This window comes from Delphinus delphis, chromosome 3 (assembly GCF_949987515.2).
Source record: "Delphinus delphis chromosome 3, mDelDel1.2, whole genome shotgun sequence".
In the NCBI taxonomy this organism is placed as follows: Eukaryota; Metazoa; Chordata; class Mammalia; order Artiodactyla; family Delphinidae; genus Delphinus; species Delphinus delphis.
In genome coordinates, this window is record NC_082685.1 from 7,887,839 (window position 1) to 7,908,732 (window position 20,894).

The 20,894-nt window shown below is 44.5% G+C and overlaps 1 protein-coding gene across 10 annotated transcripts in view; it reads left to right on the forward strand.

The window, feature by feature from the left end:
- The window catches only part of HNRNPM (heterogeneous nuclear ribonucleoprotein M), a 39,096-nt gene that overhangs the window by 17,780 nt on the left and 422 nt on the right, over nucleotides 1–20,894 (forward strand). The window contains exons 2-13 of one of the 10 annotated variants that reach the window (XM_060007640.1): nucleotides 772–810; nucleotides 928–963; nucleotides 1,626–1,779; nucleotides 2,644–2,693; nucleotides 3,576–3,636; nucleotides 6,214–6,315; nucleotides 7,581–7,625; nucleotides 8,079–8,156; nucleotides 12,159–12,257; nucleotides 15,685–15,738; nucleotides 17,792–18,594; nucleotides 19,254–19,305. In XM_060007640.1, coding sequence (XP_059863623.1) covers nucleotides 772–810; nucleotides 928–963; nucleotides 1,626–1,779; nucleotides 2,644–2,693; nucleotides 3,576–3,636; nucleotides 6,214–6,315; nucleotides 7,581–7,625; nucleotides 8,079–8,156; nucleotides 12,159–12,257; nucleotides 15,685–15,738; nucleotides 17,792–18,594; nucleotides 19,254–19,305 — 1,573 coding nt within the window. Of the gene's footprint in view, nucleotides 1–771; nucleotides 964–1,625; nucleotides 1,780–2,643; nucleotides 2,694–3,575; nucleotides 3,637–6,213; nucleotides 6,316–7,580; nucleotides 7,626–8,078; nucleotides 8,157–12,158; nucleotides 12,258–15,684; nucleotides 15,739–17,791; nucleotides 18,595–19,253; nucleotides 19,306–20,894 lie in introns of all 10 variants that reach the window. The other 9 variants (XM_060007647.1, XM_060007637.1, XM_060007638.1 and 6 more) reach the window with 9 other exon arrangements.

Here is a 20,894-nt window from a genome sequence, read left to right on the forward strand (position 1 = left end):
TCTACAGTTTTACTCAGTCTGAACCCTGTTCTTTGCCCATCTTTTTTCTTTTTTAAAATGAGTTTAAATCCTTTTTCATAGCTAATCCAAATCAGGTATCTTCTCTCCCTGTAGGGAAGTGGGAGACTTTTTGTTAATTCAATCCTTCCTTGACTTATTTTTACCTCTTATTCTTGGAGGAAGATCAGTATATGCGAGCTCAGAGAGGAAAGCATGGTAGCGCTTAAGTTCTCTTGTGTGAAGGTAGCACGCAGAAGGGCAAAGAGTTTAAGAATATTGTCAACACCAGAGATGCATAAACCTTTCCAGACTTTACACATGAGTCAAATGCCTGAATACTTGAAGGATGGAGTACCTTGGTGGTCTAGAGCTGTGTTTTCAAACTTTTGGGAAAATCACCAGTTGGGTTTGCAGAAATTATAAAACCCCCTTGAGTTAGTGAGGTTCAATTGTACCAAGCCCTTGAAGATCTTATTTCAACCTGGAAGCTTTAATCATGTCATCCCCCCGCCCTCCCTTTTTTTGTTTTTTTACTTAGTTAATTGAGAGCTAAATTCTACACCCTTTCTTTCTTCCTCATTCTTTTGGCTAGAATTGTTCCTGGCCTGGTGGTTTAGTTTTACTTCATTTGAATTTTTTGTTACAGATTTTGAGAAATGGTTTCCAAACAACCTCTCAATCTCTGAAGTTTTGGGGGTATCACTTACTGTGGGAGCATGGTTTTAATTGTCACTGGGTCAGTTAAATGTAACCCTTTTGTGCTTGTTTTAGGATCCTGATGGTGAACATGCCAGGAGAGCAATGCAAAAGGTGATGGCTACGACTGGTGGGATGGGTATGGGACCAGGTGGCCCAGGAATGATTAATATCCCACCCAGTATCCTAAATAATCCTAACATCCCAAATGAGATTATCCATGCATTACAGGCTGGAAGACTTGGAAGCACAGTATTTGTAGCAAATGTAAGTAAATGGAAACATTGTTTCATAAAGTTTGATTTTCTACTTTAGACAATCTTGTCAATGTGTTATAAAAGTAGTTCTGACATTTGAGAAGAAAAACTTAAAAGAGGGTTATGTTATCTTCTTGATTTATTTAAAAAATCATCCTTGGGCTTGGCTTTGTCCCCTAATGACCACTGCAGTCATAAGTCACACAGGCTTGACCATGGTCCTCTTGGGGCCATGTTTATGGAGTTTTGCTGGTGTGTATAAAAGTAGGTGCAGGGTAAAGTGTATGAGCAGAGATTGTGTATTGACATCTCCCTCTTCCTGTTAATGTCTGGGTGAATGGTAATACTTTGCCATTTGCACAGGGAAGTATTTTTAAAAGAAAGTGGATTGGGGAGGATGATGGTAAACCTTATCTGGGGAACAGCATTTTTTAGTATTCACAAAATAAGCATTAACTTGAAAGGTATGAGGTGACTTAAATTGTTATTTCAGAGAAAAGAGTAAGTAGTAGAAGGCAAACTTTCGTAATCCTGTTTGAAAAATTATACTGACATATTTTTGTGACATTATTTTTGTGACATTTTCTAATGCTTGTTTTCCAACCAGAGCATGTCACATTCATGTAGTAAAAATGTTTACAATGAGATTTTCCTCTCCTTTCTCTTGGTTAGCTGGATTATAAAGTTGGCTGGAAGAAACTGAAGGAAGTTTTTAGTATGGCTGGTGTGGTGGTCCGAGCAGACATTCTTGAGGATAAAGATGGAAAAAGTCGTGGAATAGGCACTGTTACTTTTGAACAGTCCATTGAAGCTGTGCAAGCTATATGTATCCTTTGATCGGAATTCAACTCCTGGTGAATTTAGTTTAGCCTAAATGTTGTATTAGTAAGACAGGTTTGTGTGGGGAAGTGGTGATTTTGTGTATTAGTATTTCCTATGTGACTCGAGAGAATACGTTACTATGGATATTACTAAGGGAATACAAAGTATCTACATAGTATTGTACTTATGTAGATAGAAGAGATGGTTAGAAAACAGGCACATATCCATGAGTGGTCTTTTCCATTGTCTCTTTTTAGAGGAGACTGGTTTGAAGGGAGAAGTCCAAAGAATGTGCCACTGGAGAGAAATTCAGTGTTATTTCATATGTAAGCCCTTATAGGGCCCTATCTCTTCAGTGGATTGACATTCTGGAAGAATCACTTCTCTCTGACCCTAGGCTGCTCACCCTACTCACCCGAGTTACATCTTTGTAGTCACAGGGAGAATACCACACATGAACACTGTCACTAAACTCAGGCACGATTGTCACTGAGTGTATTACCCGGAAAACATGGTACTCCAAAAAATGGTAGAACACCTGGCTTATTGGACACACACAGAAAACTGATGTCAGTGCTTAATTTAAGAGGAGGATGGTTTGGTGAGAAGTGTAAGGTTTTATGAATGGCGCGCCACACCTAAGGAGTAAGCTGAGGTTTCCTTTTTTCCCCTTGAGTGTTATTTATTGTCCCTTTAATGCTTACTGTAGGAATAAATACTTGAAAGTATAAACAGGAATCAAAATTGCTCATAAATTCACCACTTAGAGGGACTGGTAGCAGCAGTTGGAGTATTTTTCTCTTAGGTATTTCTGTTATGCTGTGCATGTTTCTAGAATTGCAGGAAATAGCCTTAATTGTAATATCAGCTATGTTTAATGGCCAACTGCTATTTGACAGACCAATGCACGTGAAAATGGTAAGTTAATAGGATCTTTCCTTTAATATACTCAGATAAGTTTAGCAAAAACATGGGTTTATTAAGAGTATACATACACATAGCCAGTGTACTTTCTTTATGGATCAGTCCAAGTTAAAGGGTACAGCACATTGAGCAAATTTATGACAGAAATAACTTTTTGCTCATGCACCTCCTCAGATAGTTTTTCCGTTGCACAGTTACTGGCATGGTCAGGAGGTCACTTGCATATCCTGCTTGAGCAAGTGATCAGTTTCACAGAATGGTTTTATATATATAGGTTGCCAGTTTTCAGAGTATTGCAGTACGTTTAATTAGCATCATATCTATTGTGAACATAATTAAATCTGATTCAGAAAGCCTTTAAAGTTCTGTTGAAGCGTTTCAGTATAAACATTAGCCCAGCTATGGCTGTGCCCAAGATGCCAAAGATAACAGTATTAATACAAGCATGACCAGAACGTGCTGAGGGCAGTCTAGTTAGTTAGGGTTCCAAATCAGGAAGGACATAAAAGGAGCTCTAAAGGAATTTTTTAGTTCCTTTAAACATTCAGTTTAGTTTTTTGAATAGATAATTGCTTCACATGATTCAAAAGTCAAAAAGCATGAAAAATTCAGTGTGGGAGTCTTGTTCTTACTTTATGCCCAGGTTCCATCCATCCCCCACAGTGATATGAATGTATATTTTTTAAATCTTTCCCCCTGTACATAAAAGGTAGCAACTAACTCTCACATATTCTTTTTATACTTGCATGTTATTCTGTGGCATGGGTGTATCGTAATGCATCTAACCCGTCCTCTGTTGATAGAAATGGTTTCCATCTTTTGCTGTTGCTAACAGTACTGCAGGGAATACTGAGATTTATTCATTTTCTCTTTCAGGATGAGAGGGCCTTACCAAAGGGAGATTTTTTCCCTCCTGAGCGTCCACAACAACTTCCCCGTAAGTGTCTCAGTTATTATGGCTAAAATTTTGAATTTGATTTATTCTAACCAGAAAACTGCAATTACCTTTGAACTTGTGCCATGTCATTCTAGTGCCGTGTCAGTTATCTTGACCATTCTTGAGTAAAACATTCAAGAAGGTTGTTTGTTTGTTTGCCCTGTAGATTTTTCTGGGTGAAAAAATGAGTAGAGAGATTCACAACTTAGGAAGGATTGTTAGGATTACACTGTGGTGTGAGGCAGGCTACTCAGGATGTAGAGGCTGTAGCTGGGAAGAAACAAACTGCAAAGGGAATTAAAGCCAGGTTGCACTTTGGTTCAAAAGAGATTGGTTATTACCATGTGGCCTAGCAATTCCACTCCTAGGTATACTACAAGAGAGCTAAAAACTTAACATCTACACAGAAATTTGTGCACAGATGTTCATGGCAGCATGATTCCAGCTGATGAATGGGTAAATAAAATGTGATAAATCCACACAGTGGAATAGTACTCAGCCGTGAAAAGGAGTGAAGTACTGATACATGCTACAGAATGGATGAACCTTGATTCCATCTCTGAGAAATGTCTAGAATAGGCGAGTCCACAACAGGTGGATTGTGGTTGCCAGGGGCTGGGGAAAGGGGTGAGTGGAGAGTGACTGCTTATGGGGATGGGATTTCTTTTGGGGGTGATGAAAATGTTCTGGAATTGGATAGTGGTAATGGTTGTATAACTCTGAATATACTAAAAATCACTGAACTGCACACTTAAATGGGCGAATTTTATGGTGTGTGAAGTACAGCAACCAGAAGTTTTACATAGTGTTATTTGCAACATGCAGGTGAAAATCTATCCTGGGACAGGGAAGGCTTGTTGGTTGGTTCGTCACCGCGTGGGTGGAAACAGCGCACAGTAGTGAAGTCCTAGGCACTCCCTCTGGCAGGCCCACAGAGAGCAGCAGAGCCTGAGCACAGACAGCCCAGGGAGTGGGGGTGAGGGCCTGCTGTAGCATGAGGGTTGGGGAATCTGCGGTGCGGGCAGGGCTAATCTGTAGAAGGAAGACTGGGTGGTGGGTAAGGGCAAAATCTGCTTGTGCTGTGCTAGGGAGGACTTCCCCCGCTGAGGCTGCTGGGGTGGAGCTGTTTGGAGGGCTGGCCAGTCCCTCCTGTCTGGAGCCGTGGTTCAGCTGTGGGAGATTGAACTGAATGGGAGCCTAGATTAGAACACTAACTCTTCTTCGCACTTTAGGATTGTAGAAGCATCATAGAGGCAGATTTGAGCGGAGGTCTGTGGTTTCAAGAATAGGAGATGGCTTATCTGTTGAAAGTTAAGGACCCCATTTCCTTGTCATAGTCAGTGTGATCACTTGCAGTAATTACCCAGGAACAGGGCGATGGCTCTTGTTGACTTTGGGCCTGGAGGAGGGGGGTGAGGACTGCTTGGCAGCCTCGTCTGGCACACTGGGCTCCACGGAGCCCATTATCTGTGGCTTTTGGTCTCCCCAGCACATTTCAGAGGGTTGACTTCAAAGTCTTCAGTGCTTTGGGGAGTAAGTAACCTTGGTGAGCTCTTGCTGCTGTTTCTATGCAATTTAAGAACAGGGATTTTAATCAGATTAAATATTTGGGAACCAGTGTCAGGTTGTTTTAGTGAACTTTGTTCCCGTTTCAGAAATCTCACCTGGTCTTGGTTTAAGCCTCCGACCCATGGTGACCCAGAGCACTGTAAGTGTCTTAGGCTGTCAGGCCTTGTTGGCTGCTCCCTGTTTGTGGAACAGGGAGTTGAATGAAGGTAGTTTGGGTACAATGCACGCCTTAGGAAGCTTTCTGGGTAGAAGATATGTTCTTTGAATACACTAGCTTCATTGTTGTTAAAACTGCCTGCAGCGGAGTAAGAATAGTGTAAGCCCAGTGTGTTAATTGGCTGGTTTATGACATTGTTTATCGTGAGAAAAGTCCTTTGGGTCTGCAGGTTGAGAGGTGTGGGTTGGGCATATGTGTACCGCTTGCCACCTGATGTCTCCAGTTGCCTGTTTTGATTTTAAACATTTCTCAGTTCACGATTTAGGGAAACAAATCGGTGTTCACAATTCTCGTTGAGTGGGCTGTTCATGGTTCTACTCTGTAGTTTTCACGTGAACTGATTTTTAGTTGCCCTTGTTTTATTTTTTAAATTTAATTTAATTTTTTAAAATTTATTTTTCCTTTATTTATTTTTGGCTACGTTGGGTCATTGTTGCTGTTCGTGGGCTTTCTCTAGTTGCGGCGAGTGGGTTTCTCATGCAGTGGCTTCTCTTGTTGCAGAGCACAGGCTTTCGGCGCATGGGCTTCAGTAGTTATGGCACGTGGTGCCCTTGTTTTATACATACCTCACACTCTAATCCGTAAAGTTGTATAAGAGCTTATGCCTTAAAAGGGAGAGCTCCTAAATGCGCCCTTGTTGACTCATGGATTAGACCCTGGGTTTGCTGGTGGAGGTGGGCGGTGGGATAAGCATAACAGCTACACGGTAAACCAAGGCTCTTTTTGGCTTTGAGAGTCATGGTTTCCTGAGTAAGTGGAATCAATACTCTGACTTTCTCTTCTCCTTTCAGATGGACTTGGTGGTATTGGCATGGGGTTAGGACCAGGAGGGCAGCCTATTGACGCCAATCATTTGAATAAAGGCATTGGAATGGGCAACATAGGACCCGCAGGTGAGAAATACGGTGTACCTCGACTGGGGATTTTTGGGGAAGTTAAAGTTATTAAAGTTAACTATTGGGATAATTGGACACTGAGTAGTTCAAATGGAATGAGGCTTTAATTGGGACAAAATTAATTCCCTCCTTATTTATCTTTGATGCATTTTGATAAAAACAGTATTTTGTATTTTTACCAAGTTGAGTGTTCTTTTCTAAAGCTATTATGCTTGCATTTTATCCTCACGAGACCTTCTGAGCTGAGGTACTCAGTTAAACCTTTTGGTAAAAGGAGGCAAGCCAGAGGGTTGGTCTTGCTCAAGGTCACACTATCAGTTAGTGACAGAAACTGTAGGTCTCCTGATCCTGGGACCACAGCACTGCCACAGTCTATTACCCAGACCCCCTTGGGTTCTCACCTGGTGTTGACATGGCTTCTAGAGGTAGGGGCGTTGGTGGATGCAGAAAGGTATGGAGGGCCTCATTGCATGACCGCATAGCTGTCATAGGCCACAAGGACGAATGATGCACAGTGTTGTCTTTGTTTAAGAAGAAAAATAGCTAATGAATAAAAGCTTCGGCATGTAGAATAAACTTTGAACTTCACTTTTTAGCATTTTCGTTTTCATGCAACGAAGTATTCGTATATCATTTTAAAATATTTCATTTTTATAACCTCAGGCCTATGTCTTTCTTGAAATTCTTTGAATTGCAAGATGGATGCCCTCTACCGTACTACTGTCAGTTCTGCATATCCTTTGACTCCCTCCCAGATTAAACTCTGGGACTGACCAAAACGTCTTGGCCCATCACCTTGGGTGGCCAGTCTGAACACCACATCCCCTGATACCTCAGAGGAAAGGCTGCGGGTGGCGGGGAGGGAAGCCTCAGCGTTTTGAGGAACTGCTTTTTATTTAGAGCATTTTACCTTTAAAAGGGAGTTTTAAATCTACTTCTGTTCCGTAGTCTGTACCTGATATTTATATTTCATGTTTAAAACTGTCTACCTTGGGCATTTAATGAAACTATGTGGACACTATAAAATTTTGAGTCACATGGTGATTATTTTGTTAAAGGCTTAAATAGTTTTCCTGGAATGTACTAGTTTGACAGTTGAAATGGAAGAGCCCCCACTCCATTTTTTGCACTTGGCAATTAAAATATATTTGTAGTCAGGGATATTTTTGCTCATTTGCTGGTGTGGAATTTCTTGTGCTTTTTAAGTTCAAACTTTACTGCTTTGACATAATTTTAGTTTGCATTGACTTTTTCTTTTTAAGGAATGGGAATGGAAGGCATAGGATTTGGAATAAATAAAATGGGAGGTAAGAAATTTAAAATGAAGTACAAATGTAATTACTTTTAGGTATGGTTTTCCCTCTTTTTTTGCCCCCTTCCTTTTCTCTTAAGCCCTGCATGAAATTCTCACTTAGGTTTCCAAAAAGTTTGAGTCTAGAAATAACTTTTACCTGTTGATCCTTCTAGTGGGTGTCTTGGCCTTTGGTTCTGGCTTTCTCACTAACTAGCTCTGTGACCTTGGGCAAATCACTCCATCTCTCTGGGCCTTCTTTGCTTGTCTCTTCGTTGAGGGGGTTGGATCAGATCAGCCTTTTGAAGATAGTGATTTTTAAGTAAAGGCACTAGCCTTTTTTCTCCCAAAGCCCTTAAGTGAGTTTTTGGCAGACAGTGCCGTAGGTGAAACTTGTAAAAACATTTTTCTTTGCTTGTTCAGTCTGAGTCTTGTTAGGCTGGTGCTAAAATGCGAATGTCTCTTTCAGGCATGGAGGGACCCTTTGGTGGTGGTATGGAAAACATGGGTCGATTTGGATCTGGGATGAACATGGGCAGAATAAACGGTAAGATTTGTGTTTCCTTCCTGCTTATACCTACCTTTATTGGCTGTTGGCTCTCAGGTGACCTTTAGGCAGCAGACCCATTTTTAATAAGTGACTTCTCGCTTCCACTTCTGTACTGAATCTGATATCTTTGAATTGCCTTAAATAGTTTGTATTCCAGAAGCTAGACTTAGTGGCAGGGAAGTGTTAATTCTCTTAGTTACTTAATTCTTGAGGTTTTCTGTGTTTCAGATCTTCCCAATAATTGTCCAATAAAACTTTAAAGCTTTCCTGTTGCCTCCAGCACTTGTCTCCCCTGGAGTGCTGGACTGGGTGAGTTCTTCACCATCTGCTCTGATGTCTCCAAATTGTGAGCAGAGGCATTTGTTTAATTTAGCATTTATATAATGCAAAATTTGGCATACTATTATTTAAATCTTCCAGCCCTCCCAACTTAATAACCGAAATATAATTATATCACTTGTAGTAGTAACACTGTGTTATTTCATTTAGTCCTCGCAAGAACCGCATGACGTGTAGGTACTGTTATCCCCATTTCATTGGAAACTGAGGCCCACAGTGACTTGCCTAAGGTCCGATGGCTAGTAATGGTGGGATATGGACCCCGGCTGTCTGGCTCCAGAGCTTGGCTCTTAATCACACTGAGATTCTGCCTTTTAGAATTGCCTTCAGGCGTCACCCCCCGCCCCCGCCCCCGCCCCCGCCCCCGCCCACCAGCAGGGCTGTAAAATGCCAGGAGAAACTTGCTGTTATGAAAATCTGTCTTTCTAAATCCTCTGGGTGTGGGTGGACTCTGACCCACACCTGTGGGAATGCTGCTGCTTTTATACACAGACTTTTCTGGAATGGGAAGTTACTAAGGACTTGGGGTTTCTTTTGTTTTTTCCTTTTTAAATTGAAGTATAGTTGATTTACAATGCTGCATTAATTTCTCCTGTACAGCAAAGTGACTCAGTTATACACGTAAGGACTTGGGTTTAAATGTTTCTTTGCTGGTCTGTAGTAACATATCATGTGAAGATGGTACAGAGCAAGCAAGAACCTTACTAGGATAGATATTAACTGTCAAACTGCAAAGAGTGACATTCCTGATGAATAAGCTGCCCTTCTTCATGTAGTGCCTTGTTCTAGATGATGATGAAGAGATTCAGGAAGGTTCTTACCATTAATAAGGAATGAAGGGACAAAGGTCTGTGTTTCCAGTGTGCTTTCAGGCTTGCCTTTAGCTCATGTGTGCATGGAGTTTTTAATAAAAAGTGAGAGTTGGAGAGGTCTGGCTTAATAAAGTGTTTGCTCAGAACAGATGAGCCATTAGAAAGGAGATTTGGGTTGCTGCTCTGAGGAATTTAGTGACGCGACTTAGAAGTAGATGGAAACGAGGGTAGGAACTGTGCTGAGCCACGGGGACAAAGTCTTTGGTAATCTGGCAGGTGGAATGCAGCAGTCACGCTTCTGAGCCTGGTGATTCAAGGTTCAGAGTGCTGATTGTCCTGAAGAGCCACAGTGGAAGATGTGTTCTTACGCTGTGTGCTTATTAGTGGCTCTCTGATACAGATAGATACTCAGAGTCCTCCTTCTCCATCCTCTACAGCAGAGAACAGGGCCTTCCTTGCCCTGGAGCTGTTTTGAGATTTGGGTGGAATTGGCTCTAGAGCCCTTGGGTGCTGCGTCCAGGGAAGGTTTTGATCACTGGGAAAAAGTTGATAGGGATGTTTCAGATTTAACTTAATGTTTAGTTGATTATTATGATGCGTCACATTATAGTCACAGGTGCTGACAACGTTAGACTGATTAGAAATCAGATTCTCAGGGCTAGTCAACCAACCAGTAGAGGTCAAATCTTTATAGAACGGGTACAAAAATTTTAAATTGAAAGATCATCAAATATTAAATGATGACTGGTTTGATGCAATATTTGACAATGAAAATTCTTTCTCTGTCTCTCTTGCTCTCTTTTTTGTGTCGGTGGGGAGTACATTGGAGTTCGTACAGGGTTGGTTCCCTGTACTCTACACTCTGTTGACAGTTGGGAAGATAAATTCTGAGGCCTTTGGCAACACATTACTGCCTGCATGTGACTTCCTAATGTGTGTGGGGGGTGTCTTCTTCACGGGCTTACGGTAAGGATTAAAGGAGTGCAGGAGAGCCCCCATCCATTACGGTGCCACTCTGGGATTTCTGTTCTGCATATACAGGCTCGCACAAGTTAGATATATTTCCAGCAGATAGCATGCCACCAACCTATGGGATTCAGTTGGGTGGATTCAAGCTATGAATGTAAAGTCCACCATTGTCATCTGCTGCATCTTCTTATTAATTCATAATGCTAGTCCGCTTCCACGTTTGTAATAGACTCATTTACTTCTTTCAAAGTATAGGGGCTCCAGCTGCATATTTTGTAGTTGTGCAGTAAAAGATGTCCATTATGTAGCACATGTATACCTGATATTTCTAAGGAGCAAGATTAATTAACTGGGTTTTCCAGGGACCTCTCGGTATGGAAAGGAGACAAAGTGTGATGCACATTTTAAGTCTTGCTTTAGATGAATATACAAGGACAGAAGTAGCCAGTGACAGGAGTCATGAAAGGGTTTCTCAAACAGGTGACAGCTGTGGCGGGGCTTTTCCCCCACAGAAGCTAAGACCTTGTTGTTGTTTTTAAATAAATTTATTTATTTAATTTTGGCTGCGTTGGATGTTCGTTGCTGCGCACGGGGTTTCTCTAGTTGCGGCGGGTGGGGGCTGCTCTTCGTTGCGGTGCGCAGGCTTCTCATTGCAGAGCATGGGCTCTAGGTGCGCAGGCTTCAGTAGTTGTGGCTCGTGGGCTTAGTAGTGGTGGTTTGCGGGCTCTAGAGCACAGGCTCAGTAGTTGTGGCGCACGGGCTTAGCTGCTCCGCGGCATGTGAGATCTTCCCGGACCAGGGCTCGAACCCGTGTCCCCTGCACTGGCAGGCGGATTCTTGACCGCTGCGCCACCAGGGAAGTCCGAAGACCTTTGGTTTTAAAAGACATTGTGGGACTTCCCTGGTGGCGCAGCGGTTAAGAATCCGCCTGCCAGTGCAGGGGACACGGGTTCGAGCCCTGGTCCGGGAAGATCTCACATGCCGCGGAGCAGCTAAGCCCGTGCGCCACAACTACTGAGCCCGCACACCGCAACAGAGTAGCCCCCGCTCGCCGCAACTAGAGAAAGCCCATGCGCAGCAACGAAGACCCAACACAGCCAAAAATAAATAAGTAAATTAATAAATTTGTTTAAAAAAAAAGACACTGAAAAACAACAAATACTACTGCAATCAGCATAGAAAAAAATAATGAAGTTACCAAACCCCATTATGTAGATGAAACCACTCCAGTTGTCAGTAGAGAAGTCATGTTGTTTGCACACAGGCGTCTTTCTCTGTTCTCATGGCTGTGCTTGTGATTGGAACATGGGTTTTTGCATTGGAGTTAGGTTCCAGCCTTTGCCTCACTCCTTACCAGGCATGTGACCTTGGTCAAGATGCTGTCATTTGAGCCTCAGTTTCTTTGTAAAGGAGCAGTGGTGATGGAGGGTAATGTAGGTGTACAGTCTGGTTGTGAGGATTCCATGAAATAATAGCACATATAAAGCCCTGGGCAGGGCAGGGCATGTGGGAGGTGCCCCAGAAGTGGTACCTGCTGCTGCTGTAACATAGGCAGGCTCTCCTGCAGCCTACCTTTGATGCCTCATGCACTGCAGCCTCCCCACACCAGTTACTGCAGTACTGGGTGCTTGGTGTATCCATTGTGTGACTGTGTGTAAGCTGGAAATTAGTCCTAATGGACTAAAGGTGGGTTGTTTTCAGGGATTCATTTGAGGTGACTTCCTTTTTTAAGGAATAAAGGATGAACGATGGTTTCCTATAGAAAAACTAAAACATGCTGACTTGCTGGTAGCTGTTGTGTGTTTATAGTTTTTTGTTTTTAATGTCTAAAACATGATGGTATTCTTGGAAAGGCCTAGGGTAATATTTTTTTCCACAGAGATGGAGCGTGGCATGGGTGGAGGATTTGAGAGAGACTTTGCCAGAAATGAAATGGGAATGTCTCGAAGCTTTGGAGAGCCCCTTGGCAGAGGAATGGGTAAGAAGGCCCCATGGGCCCCTATGTGGGCGGGGTCAACCCCCCGGGGGTGCAGGCTCACCCTGATGTCGGGAGGTTCTTAGGCAAAGTCAGCTATTTTTCCTTAGGCTTTAAAAAAATTGTATGTTTTCTAGGTCTAGATACGAACTTTTGGTCCTCGAATTTTTTTATTGGTATCAACAGCACCATTTGTCTTTAGTCTTTTCAGATGGCTGCTTTTTTCACATTGGTATAAGGTGTTTTCTTGCTGTGGAGTTAAAAACTGCTGTGTTTACATGACGTTGTGGCTGTGTAGTCACGGTAGAGATCTTCAAGGCCCTGCTCAGTGGGGGTGTGAGTCTCCTTAGTCCAGGGGCCTCTGGTGTTCCAGTTAACAAAGGATGACGGTGTGCTTGCTGATGCAATTGAAAGAGATCTTGGTGAACAGGGAAGTTTCCTAATGTTGGAAGGCCTGGAGTATTGGGTCTGTCTAAATGTAGTTTTGGTTAGTTTGCAAAGCAGTTTCTTCTTTACTTTTCCATGGATGTCTTCCCCTGTTTGGAGTTTAGACGTTTCTGAGAATCTGTCAGCCTGATTCTTAGTTAGTTTGGAATAAGGAGATTGTCTATTCCTGGGCTCTGAAGTTTGTTTCTCTCAAAGGAGATTTAGAGCATGGATAACTCTCTCCCCAACACCCCCTCCTCCATCTTCATCAGCTTCTCAGCCTGTGCAGATAGGCGGCTACTAGGTGATAACCTCAAAGAGTGTTCAGCCTGTCTTTATGGGACACCTTGGGCTAGCTGTGAGGATTTTAAGCTTTTTTATGTCTAGTTTGTATGAGCTGAGCTGTATTTATCTCCAGGAATCCTATCTTCTTTGTTTCCTTCATGGAAACCAGGAATTATTAGGAACTGTTTCTCTCAGAGTAGACTGTTGGCTTTTGTTTCATTTGTCCCCCTGACCATGGTTAGGATAATTAAGTGATTTTTCTTGCGTCAAAACTAGCTTTGCTTTCTTCTTTAAAAAAAAAAAAAAAGAAAAAGGAAAAAAAAGAGGAAAAAAAGTAGCTGGTACTGAAGATTTACTTTTTCTGTACTTACTTGATATGACTGTAGCTTTATTCTAGATTGTTCCAGAGCTTTAGAATTTGGGGGTGAGTTCATAATCTGTATGTGACTAGGTCAGTTAAAAGTTTCTTGTTGCCATGACTGGCTTTGTTTTTTGTGTCTTGAAATGGTAGGGTATTAAAAAATTTTAATTTATTGTCATTTGGCTGCAAATACTAATTTGTGGATGGATACCTGTGGTGAGAAGAACAAAATGGCACGTGACTTTCCTCCCACAGGCACTTTGTGCTGCTCTTGAGCCTTCAGTCCTTTGCTGCTCTGGGTCCTCTCACCTCATCTCTGTGATGAGGCTTGTCAGCCTTGTCCCAGATCCTGTGGAGGCACAAGAGGTGGACTGGTGAGGTTATTTCACGTGGCATCAGGAAACACGTCCTGTCCTGACCTGAATATAGGAAGGTCATCTGCAGGCCTATCTCCTGCTACTTTGGCACCTTCTTTCTGATTGAGACCATGGTCTGTTTGTCCTGAGGCTTCCCAGAGTGACCATGGGCAAGAGCAAGGAGCTTTTGTTCTCCTGCTACTTATGATCAGACTCAAGTTAGTGAAATGGTCTTTGTACCAAGTAAAATCTTTAAGTCAGGTTTTCAGAGTAGTTGCCTGGATTGTTTTTTTTTTTTTTCAGATTCAGTTCTTGATCTTTTTTTTCTGTATTATTTACTTGACAGTTGGATCATTTTGGTGTGCTACTTTTGTAGTGCTCTCCCTATTCAGTATCCCTTTTTTCCTATCAAGGCAGTAGTTCTTTGTGCAAACAACTGTACTTGGTGCTCCAGGGCTATAGATAGATATGTGATCCTTAACTTTGAAGGATGTGGTATAGCTGAGGAGACGGTGCTCAGAGTGGCTTGGGGCAGCACCAGAGATCAGCACGTAGAAGTGGCCTAGTTGAGGGAGCCAGTGGAGATGTTGATTCCCGGGCTCTCGGCAGCTATGTGAGCACCACACAAAGGCGATCATTTTCTGTGTTAAGATTTGAAAAAGCACTGCTCTAGATGCTTGATAGAAGTGTTTTGCTCAGAGAACACAGGATCCAGGCAGGGGTGTAAGAAGACCATGCAGGAGATGCAGTTCACGCTGGAGGGGCTGGACTTCAGCATAGGTAGAAGTGGGGTACTGGCCCACAGAGAGGGCGGACAGCATCAGGTGCAGAGGCTTGGAGATGTCAGTCTATTTGGGGTGGGAAGAACAGAACAGATTATAAAGTTTTAGGTCAGAGCAGGGGGCCCTGTGAACACCCATGAAAATAATTTGGCCTTTCTCTTCAAATCGGTGGTCGGCTGATTGTGAAGTCTTTTGCCAGGGAATGGTTTGATCCAAGTGCTGTTTTAGGAGCTAGAACCTAGGCCTGGGCGTGCTGAGTAGGCTCCCAGGCATCATGGAAGAATAAGCCCCGGTCTTGCTTCCTGGCTGGAGGTCTGTTTTCTTGGTGTACTTTCCCATCCCCTTCCTTTAGCAGGTAGTTGTAATACTTGAAACAGCTGCAGGGCTAGGGTTTAATCTCTCACGGTCATGGTCAAAATATGATATGTGCTCTGTGGCTGTTGTCCATGTTGCTCAGCACACTTCAGGACCAGAGAGGGGGTGGGTACAAGTTTCTTTTATATAGTGAAAGACCCAGAAGAAACTTAAAAGCTAACACTAATGATAGCATTAGACAAACTTAATAGAGGTTTGAATGAACTGCCAGCCAGCAAGCAGCAGTATTGCTGTTTTGGAAAGCTGAGTGTGTTGGGGTTTTGTTTACCTGAGGCTTTGTCTGTCACTTGGTTACCATCACATTTAGCTCCTTCCAGGCAGGGCTTGTAGGCTCAGTTTGCTGCAGTCTTCCCTTGCCTGGCTCGTTGATTAGGTCATATTTCTAGCAGTGCATGCGGTTGCTGCTGGTTTTCTGGGGTTGGGCTCTAAGTGTAGCTACAGCGGTAGTTTGTTGAAGGGTAACTGTGAGGTGCTGATTGGATCTGGGTGGGTGAGTGCACGCTTCAGTCTGTGAGTACTGAGTGTCTGGACCAGCTTTAGAAAACTGTGCTACTGGCCCCATTCTTGCTCTAACCTTCCAAGTTCAGCTCGTGGGTGCAGTACCAGAGGCCCTGCCAACTGGGCCTCAGACTCTGGAGCTACATGGAACTCTAGCATCATGACCCATCATCAAGGACCCTTACAGTTTTCCAGTAAAATGACCTTGTCTGTGTGTATATTTCTCAACCCCTTCCCCTTTCCTTTTTTATTTTTTAATTAGTAGTAGTCCTGCTCTGGAATCTGTAATAAATTTCTATTACCATAGAGGAATTTGGCTAATTTTTTTTTCTTCCTGATTTCCTTAGAAATCCTAAGTAATGCACTGAAGAGAGGAGAGATCATTGCAAAGCAGGGAGGAGGTAGGAAACGCTTAGTTTTGATGTTTTGATTTTTAGAATAGGCCTGTGTTACCGGGGATAGTAGTGTAGTGGTGAAAGCATGGGCTCTAAAATAGACTGCCTGGGGTGGGGAACCAGCTCTGGCTCCTCCTAGCTGTGTGACATTTGGCAAGTTACTGAACTTCTCTGTTTTTCGTACTGTAAAATGGGGATATAATGGTACCTACCTCATAGGGTTGTTCTGTAGAGTAAATGAGTTAATGCATAAAAGAGGACCTACGTATGTGCTGCGTACACGTTAGCCATTGTCAAAATGTCTGTGTAATCTGGGGGCTTTCTTGTTTCTAGTATTATAAAATTGTAAATTGCTAAAAGTAAATATTTCACCTGATTATAAAAGTGTACACCACCTAATCATAGCATATGTTTCCTATGTACACGTGTACTCACAAAAATTCAGAACATTATGAAGAAAGTAAATACCTGAAATCTCATTGCCCTGCGATGAATGCTGTAAATATTTTGGAATATATTTTCCCATTAATACACTTTTTTTTAAGGGGTACCTAAAACTAAATGTACTTTAATTCAGTCTGATTTTTTTTTTTTTTTTCCTCATGGCTCTGAGCATCTTGGCATTTCCTTGGTAACTCCACTTGCTGGATTTATTTCTGTGGTGGGCTGATTCTAGAACTCCATGTGGGTACCGTTTCTTCCTAGTTCTCTGCTGCTATTGGCATCTGGAGTGTCACCCTCATTTTTGGTACTTTTGGGGATGCTACCCACCCTCTCTAGGTCTCTTACATTTTTTATAGTTGCTGAGATATTTCTGCTGTGAAAGCTTAATATTCTTAAAATTGTGTTTATATTTTGCCACTTGGTGCACTGTTATTCAGCCAAGGAAACAGTCACCGAGAAGTGGCATGACTCGTGCGAGGTCACAGCTTTGGTCAGTTAGAGAATCAAAGAAACGGCTGAATTTCCTCTTTTGGAATTTGCATCTTGGCCTGGGCTGCTTGATTCAAGAATGGGCTGGCTGAGGGCCCAGCTGCCCATTTTTCAGAGGCAGGTGGTGGTGGTCGTGAAGCTTGAGTGAGGGGGACTCTCGGGCTCTGCATGTGGAAAAACTTGGTGGCCAGTGGCCTTGGTGGTGGAGCCAGACCCTCCTTCTCCAGAATTGTAAGCATCACAGGGTCGGCTGTGCACTGCTGACCTGCCAGCATGTGTCCAGCTGAACCATGACAGTGAGGGACTGATCCCAGGCCTGTTACTAAATCTACTCTGCAGTGCCATCAGATTTTTTTCCTCCAAAGCTAGCAAAGTTATACACGGCAAAGTCGGTTGGCGGTTTCCGTGACAGAGTAAGGTTCCCTAGAAGTGGCTGGCTGTGTTCATTTGTACATGAGGATCTGTATTGGTGTTGGTGTTTGTTTTCTTTATCTCTGCCTGAGTACATGGCTGTGTAATAACTTACTTATGCCGTGGAGGTGCTAAGGAAATGCAGCCAGACTGGTTACCAGCAGGGCATTGTAGAGGGACAAGTTGGGAGAGGATAGAGGTTGTGAGCAATTTTAATTGTCCCCATTATAATCCATGTAATCCATTATGTCGGGTGACCATCTGAGTGTGGGGTTTCTGTCCCTCGCGCTCCCCTCCCCCGCCGCCCCCCAGAGCCTTTATCAATGTCTGGTGGTGGGGAGACTGCAGAGTTCTCAAGGAGTTGATGCCTGTTGCTCACAAAGCTTGTCACAAGTATTAGCACTTTTGAAGTAATGTGGAGAACATTGTTGATCAAAGTTCTCGGGGTGGGTTTTTTCCCTCTTTAAATTTTATTATGGAAATTAACTGTGGCACAGAAGTAGGAAGAATGATGTACTCACTACCCAGCTTTAACAGTTGTCAACATTTGCAGGATATCTAATGATAACTTATTGTGGGACTTAAAATTTCTGAACCGTGATTGAGCTTGTGAAGTGCCCAGGCCTCTGCACCCAGGGAACCCTCCTGGCATGGTGTGCACACAGATCCTCAAGTACCTGACATATGCCTGACACATTTCATGTCTCTGTTTTAGGTGGAGGCGGAGGCAGTGTCCCTGGAATTGAGAGGATGGGCCCCGGCATTGACCGCATTGGGGGTGCCGGCATGGAGCGCATGGGTGCAGGCCTGGGCCACGGCATGGATCGTGTGGGCTCTGAGATTGAGCGCATGGGCCTGGTCATGGACCGCATGGGCTCAGTCGAGCGCATGGGCTCCGGCATCGAGCGCATGGGCCCACTGGGCCTCGACCACATGGCCTCCAGCATCGAGCGCATGGGCCAGACCATGGAGCGCATCGGCTCTGGTGTGGAGCGCATGGGTGCCGGCATGGGCTTTGGCCTGGAGCGTATGGCCGCACCCATTGACCGTGTGGGCCAGACCATCGAGCGCATGGGCTCTGGCGTGGAGCGAATGGGCCCTGCCATCGAGCGCATGGGCCTGAGCATGGAGCGCATGGTGCCCGCAGGCATGGGGGCAGGCCTGGAGCGCATGGGCCCTGTGATGGATCGCATGGCCACCGGCCTGGAGCGCATGGGCGCCAACAACCTGGAGCGCATGGGCCTGGAGCGTATGGGCGCCAACAGTCTCGAGCGCATGGGCCTGGAGCGCATGGGCGCCAACAGCCTGGAGCGCATGGGTCCCGCCATGGGCCCGGCCCTGGGCGCTGGCATTGAGCGCATGGGCCTGGCCATGGGTGGTGGTGGCGGTGCCAGCTTTGACCGTGCCATCGAGATGGAGCGTGGCAACTTTGGAGGAAGCTTCGCAGGTTCCTTTGGTGGAGCCGGAGGCCATGCTCCTGGGGTGGCCAGGAAGGCCTGCCAGATATTTGTGAGAAATGTAAGTGGCTCCTCAGGAACTTCTCAGGGGTTGTATGCACAAGGGAGGAGGGGGCAGGAAGCCAGCAGGACCGAGTGGTAACAGGTCGAAGTCAGAGGGAGAGCTGAGTAGCGTGCAAGGGCCCTTTGCCACTTTCCCCGAAGTTTGGTGTTGGGAAAATGAGGAGGGAATGTGAGAGCTCGTGAATACTCGTGCAGCAGAAATAGTGGGTTTTGTGAAATCCTAAGCTTCTCTGACTACTGGATGGAAAAGCCAGTGATCTGAAGAATTTGAGTTTCTTGAACTGTCAGCTTGATGAGCTGCTAAATGACATGGCACGACAGTTCAGGGGTGGGGGGGAAAGGCTGTATCTGAATTATCTTTACCAGATTGACCACCTTTAGCTACTGTTCAGTGGTTCTGTGGGCTGCTCACCACAGGCAGCTGTGTGTTCTGCTCTGTGCATGGTGCTTCCACAGACAGATGCAGACAGGAGGGAATGAACTTGCTGTGCTAGTTTAGAACCTCACGCAGACAGACTCTGTTCCCTGCTGATCAGTCTCAGTGTGAAGGTCAGCCAGTTTCTCTGTGTGATAAGTTTTAAAGGCACTCTGAGACAGTTGACGTTTGTGCATTAGGATTTGGTTGAATCACTCACCAGTCTCCTTTTTCTCCCTCAGCTCCCATTTGATTTTACATGGAAGATGCTAAAAGACAAGTTCAACGAATGTGGTAAGTATTTGAGAGGCTTTCTAGGTGCTTCCTTGTGTTGTGGCTTGTTGGTGCTGCATTGGAGTCATGCAGCGAGGCTTCCATCCTAGTCTTCACAGACACCTTCCGTGACTCTGGAGGATGGATGGGACTTGCCATTTTTCTGCCTGTGCAAATATTCAAGCAGGTTGTTGAGTTTCCTTTTATGTGTCAGATACTTTTTCACCTGTGTTCTCATTTCATCTTTGTTTTTCTCTTTTTTTCCCCCTTCCGGTTTTTGAAAGGAGGTAGTGTTGACCCCATTTTACAGTCAGGCCAAATCATGTTCCCAAGGTCACATGGCTTCTAAGTGACAAAGCTAAATAAAATAAATACATCTGAGACAAGGTTGTTTTCCACAATAGCACTATTGGTTTGCGCCTCAGAGAGCACTCGCCCAGCAGGTCCCTTGGGTGAGGTTTCACAGGCTCTGGGCACACAGTAGCTTGTGTGCGATGAAGCTAAGGGTCTCTGATAGAGGTTTCCTGGCACACCAGGCAGCCATTCTGGAAGGGTCACTTTGTGGCCAAAAAGAAGTTGTCTCCGGTTGAGGCCCTGCCCCTCACGCCTACCACCTCTTTTCTTTTAACCGTGTCAAGTTGGGAGCCCCAGCCCTAAGCCAGAGGTCTGGGTAGCTCCCTGGATCAAGGCTTCCTCAGTGTTTTCTCATTTCCTTTTGCTGCAGTGACTCAGATTTCACCACAATTGCTGCTTCTCCTGGTTCTTCTCTCGGGTCAACTGTTGAGCCATAGCCTGCCTTCTTGCCCTGTTCTTGTCCTCTTTCCACTCCTTAGTTCCCAAGTTGTAGTGGATATTCTGAAAAGTCAAATTGGATCACTTCCCTCTGCCACAGATGCCCGGAGGTGTCCCTCTGCTGTCAAGAGAAAGCCCAAACTACGATCCCCTGTACGACTTAATGTCACCCTAAGCTGTTTTAGACCCTTCCCGTGAGAAGCCCTCCAGGATGTTGACCTCTTAAGCAGAGTTGATGGCCCTAGAATTGTGAGTGCCAGCACCAGTTACACTGTGTGTTCTTGGCCCTGTGTTTCTGTGGCTCTTCCCTTGTAGATTGTTTCCATGGTGCTTGACACATACCTGGATGCTTAACCGGAGCTTGAATGAATATTTGTAACCTGTTTGCCAATTATTACAAAGCTTGTATTTGGACAGTACAGAAGTGTCCATGGTATTGGCATTGGCCTTGTAAATGCGGTGGAGCAGTGTATTAAATAAGTGAAGCCTCTGTGAAATTTGCCTGTAAAGCTGGCTTCACACAGCGTCTTTTTATAACTCTTGAGAGTAAAAGTGTGCATTTGAAGCCGCCAGGAATGCTCATGGTGGGTCAGATTGTTGTCCTGTGGCAGAAGAATGGCAATGTGGCTGAGGGCCATAGTAGCTGGGTTCCAGCCGCTGTGTTCTGAGCATTCATGCGCCAGGCGCGAGGGCCACCCTCCCTTTTGACTCTGTCAACCGAAATCCAACAGGTGATCTGGACTGAGTGGAGCCCAGACTGAGGCTGAGCTCTGGGTTTGCCTGATGAGTTGTGGTCTCTTCTTCCCTCCCTGTGCCCA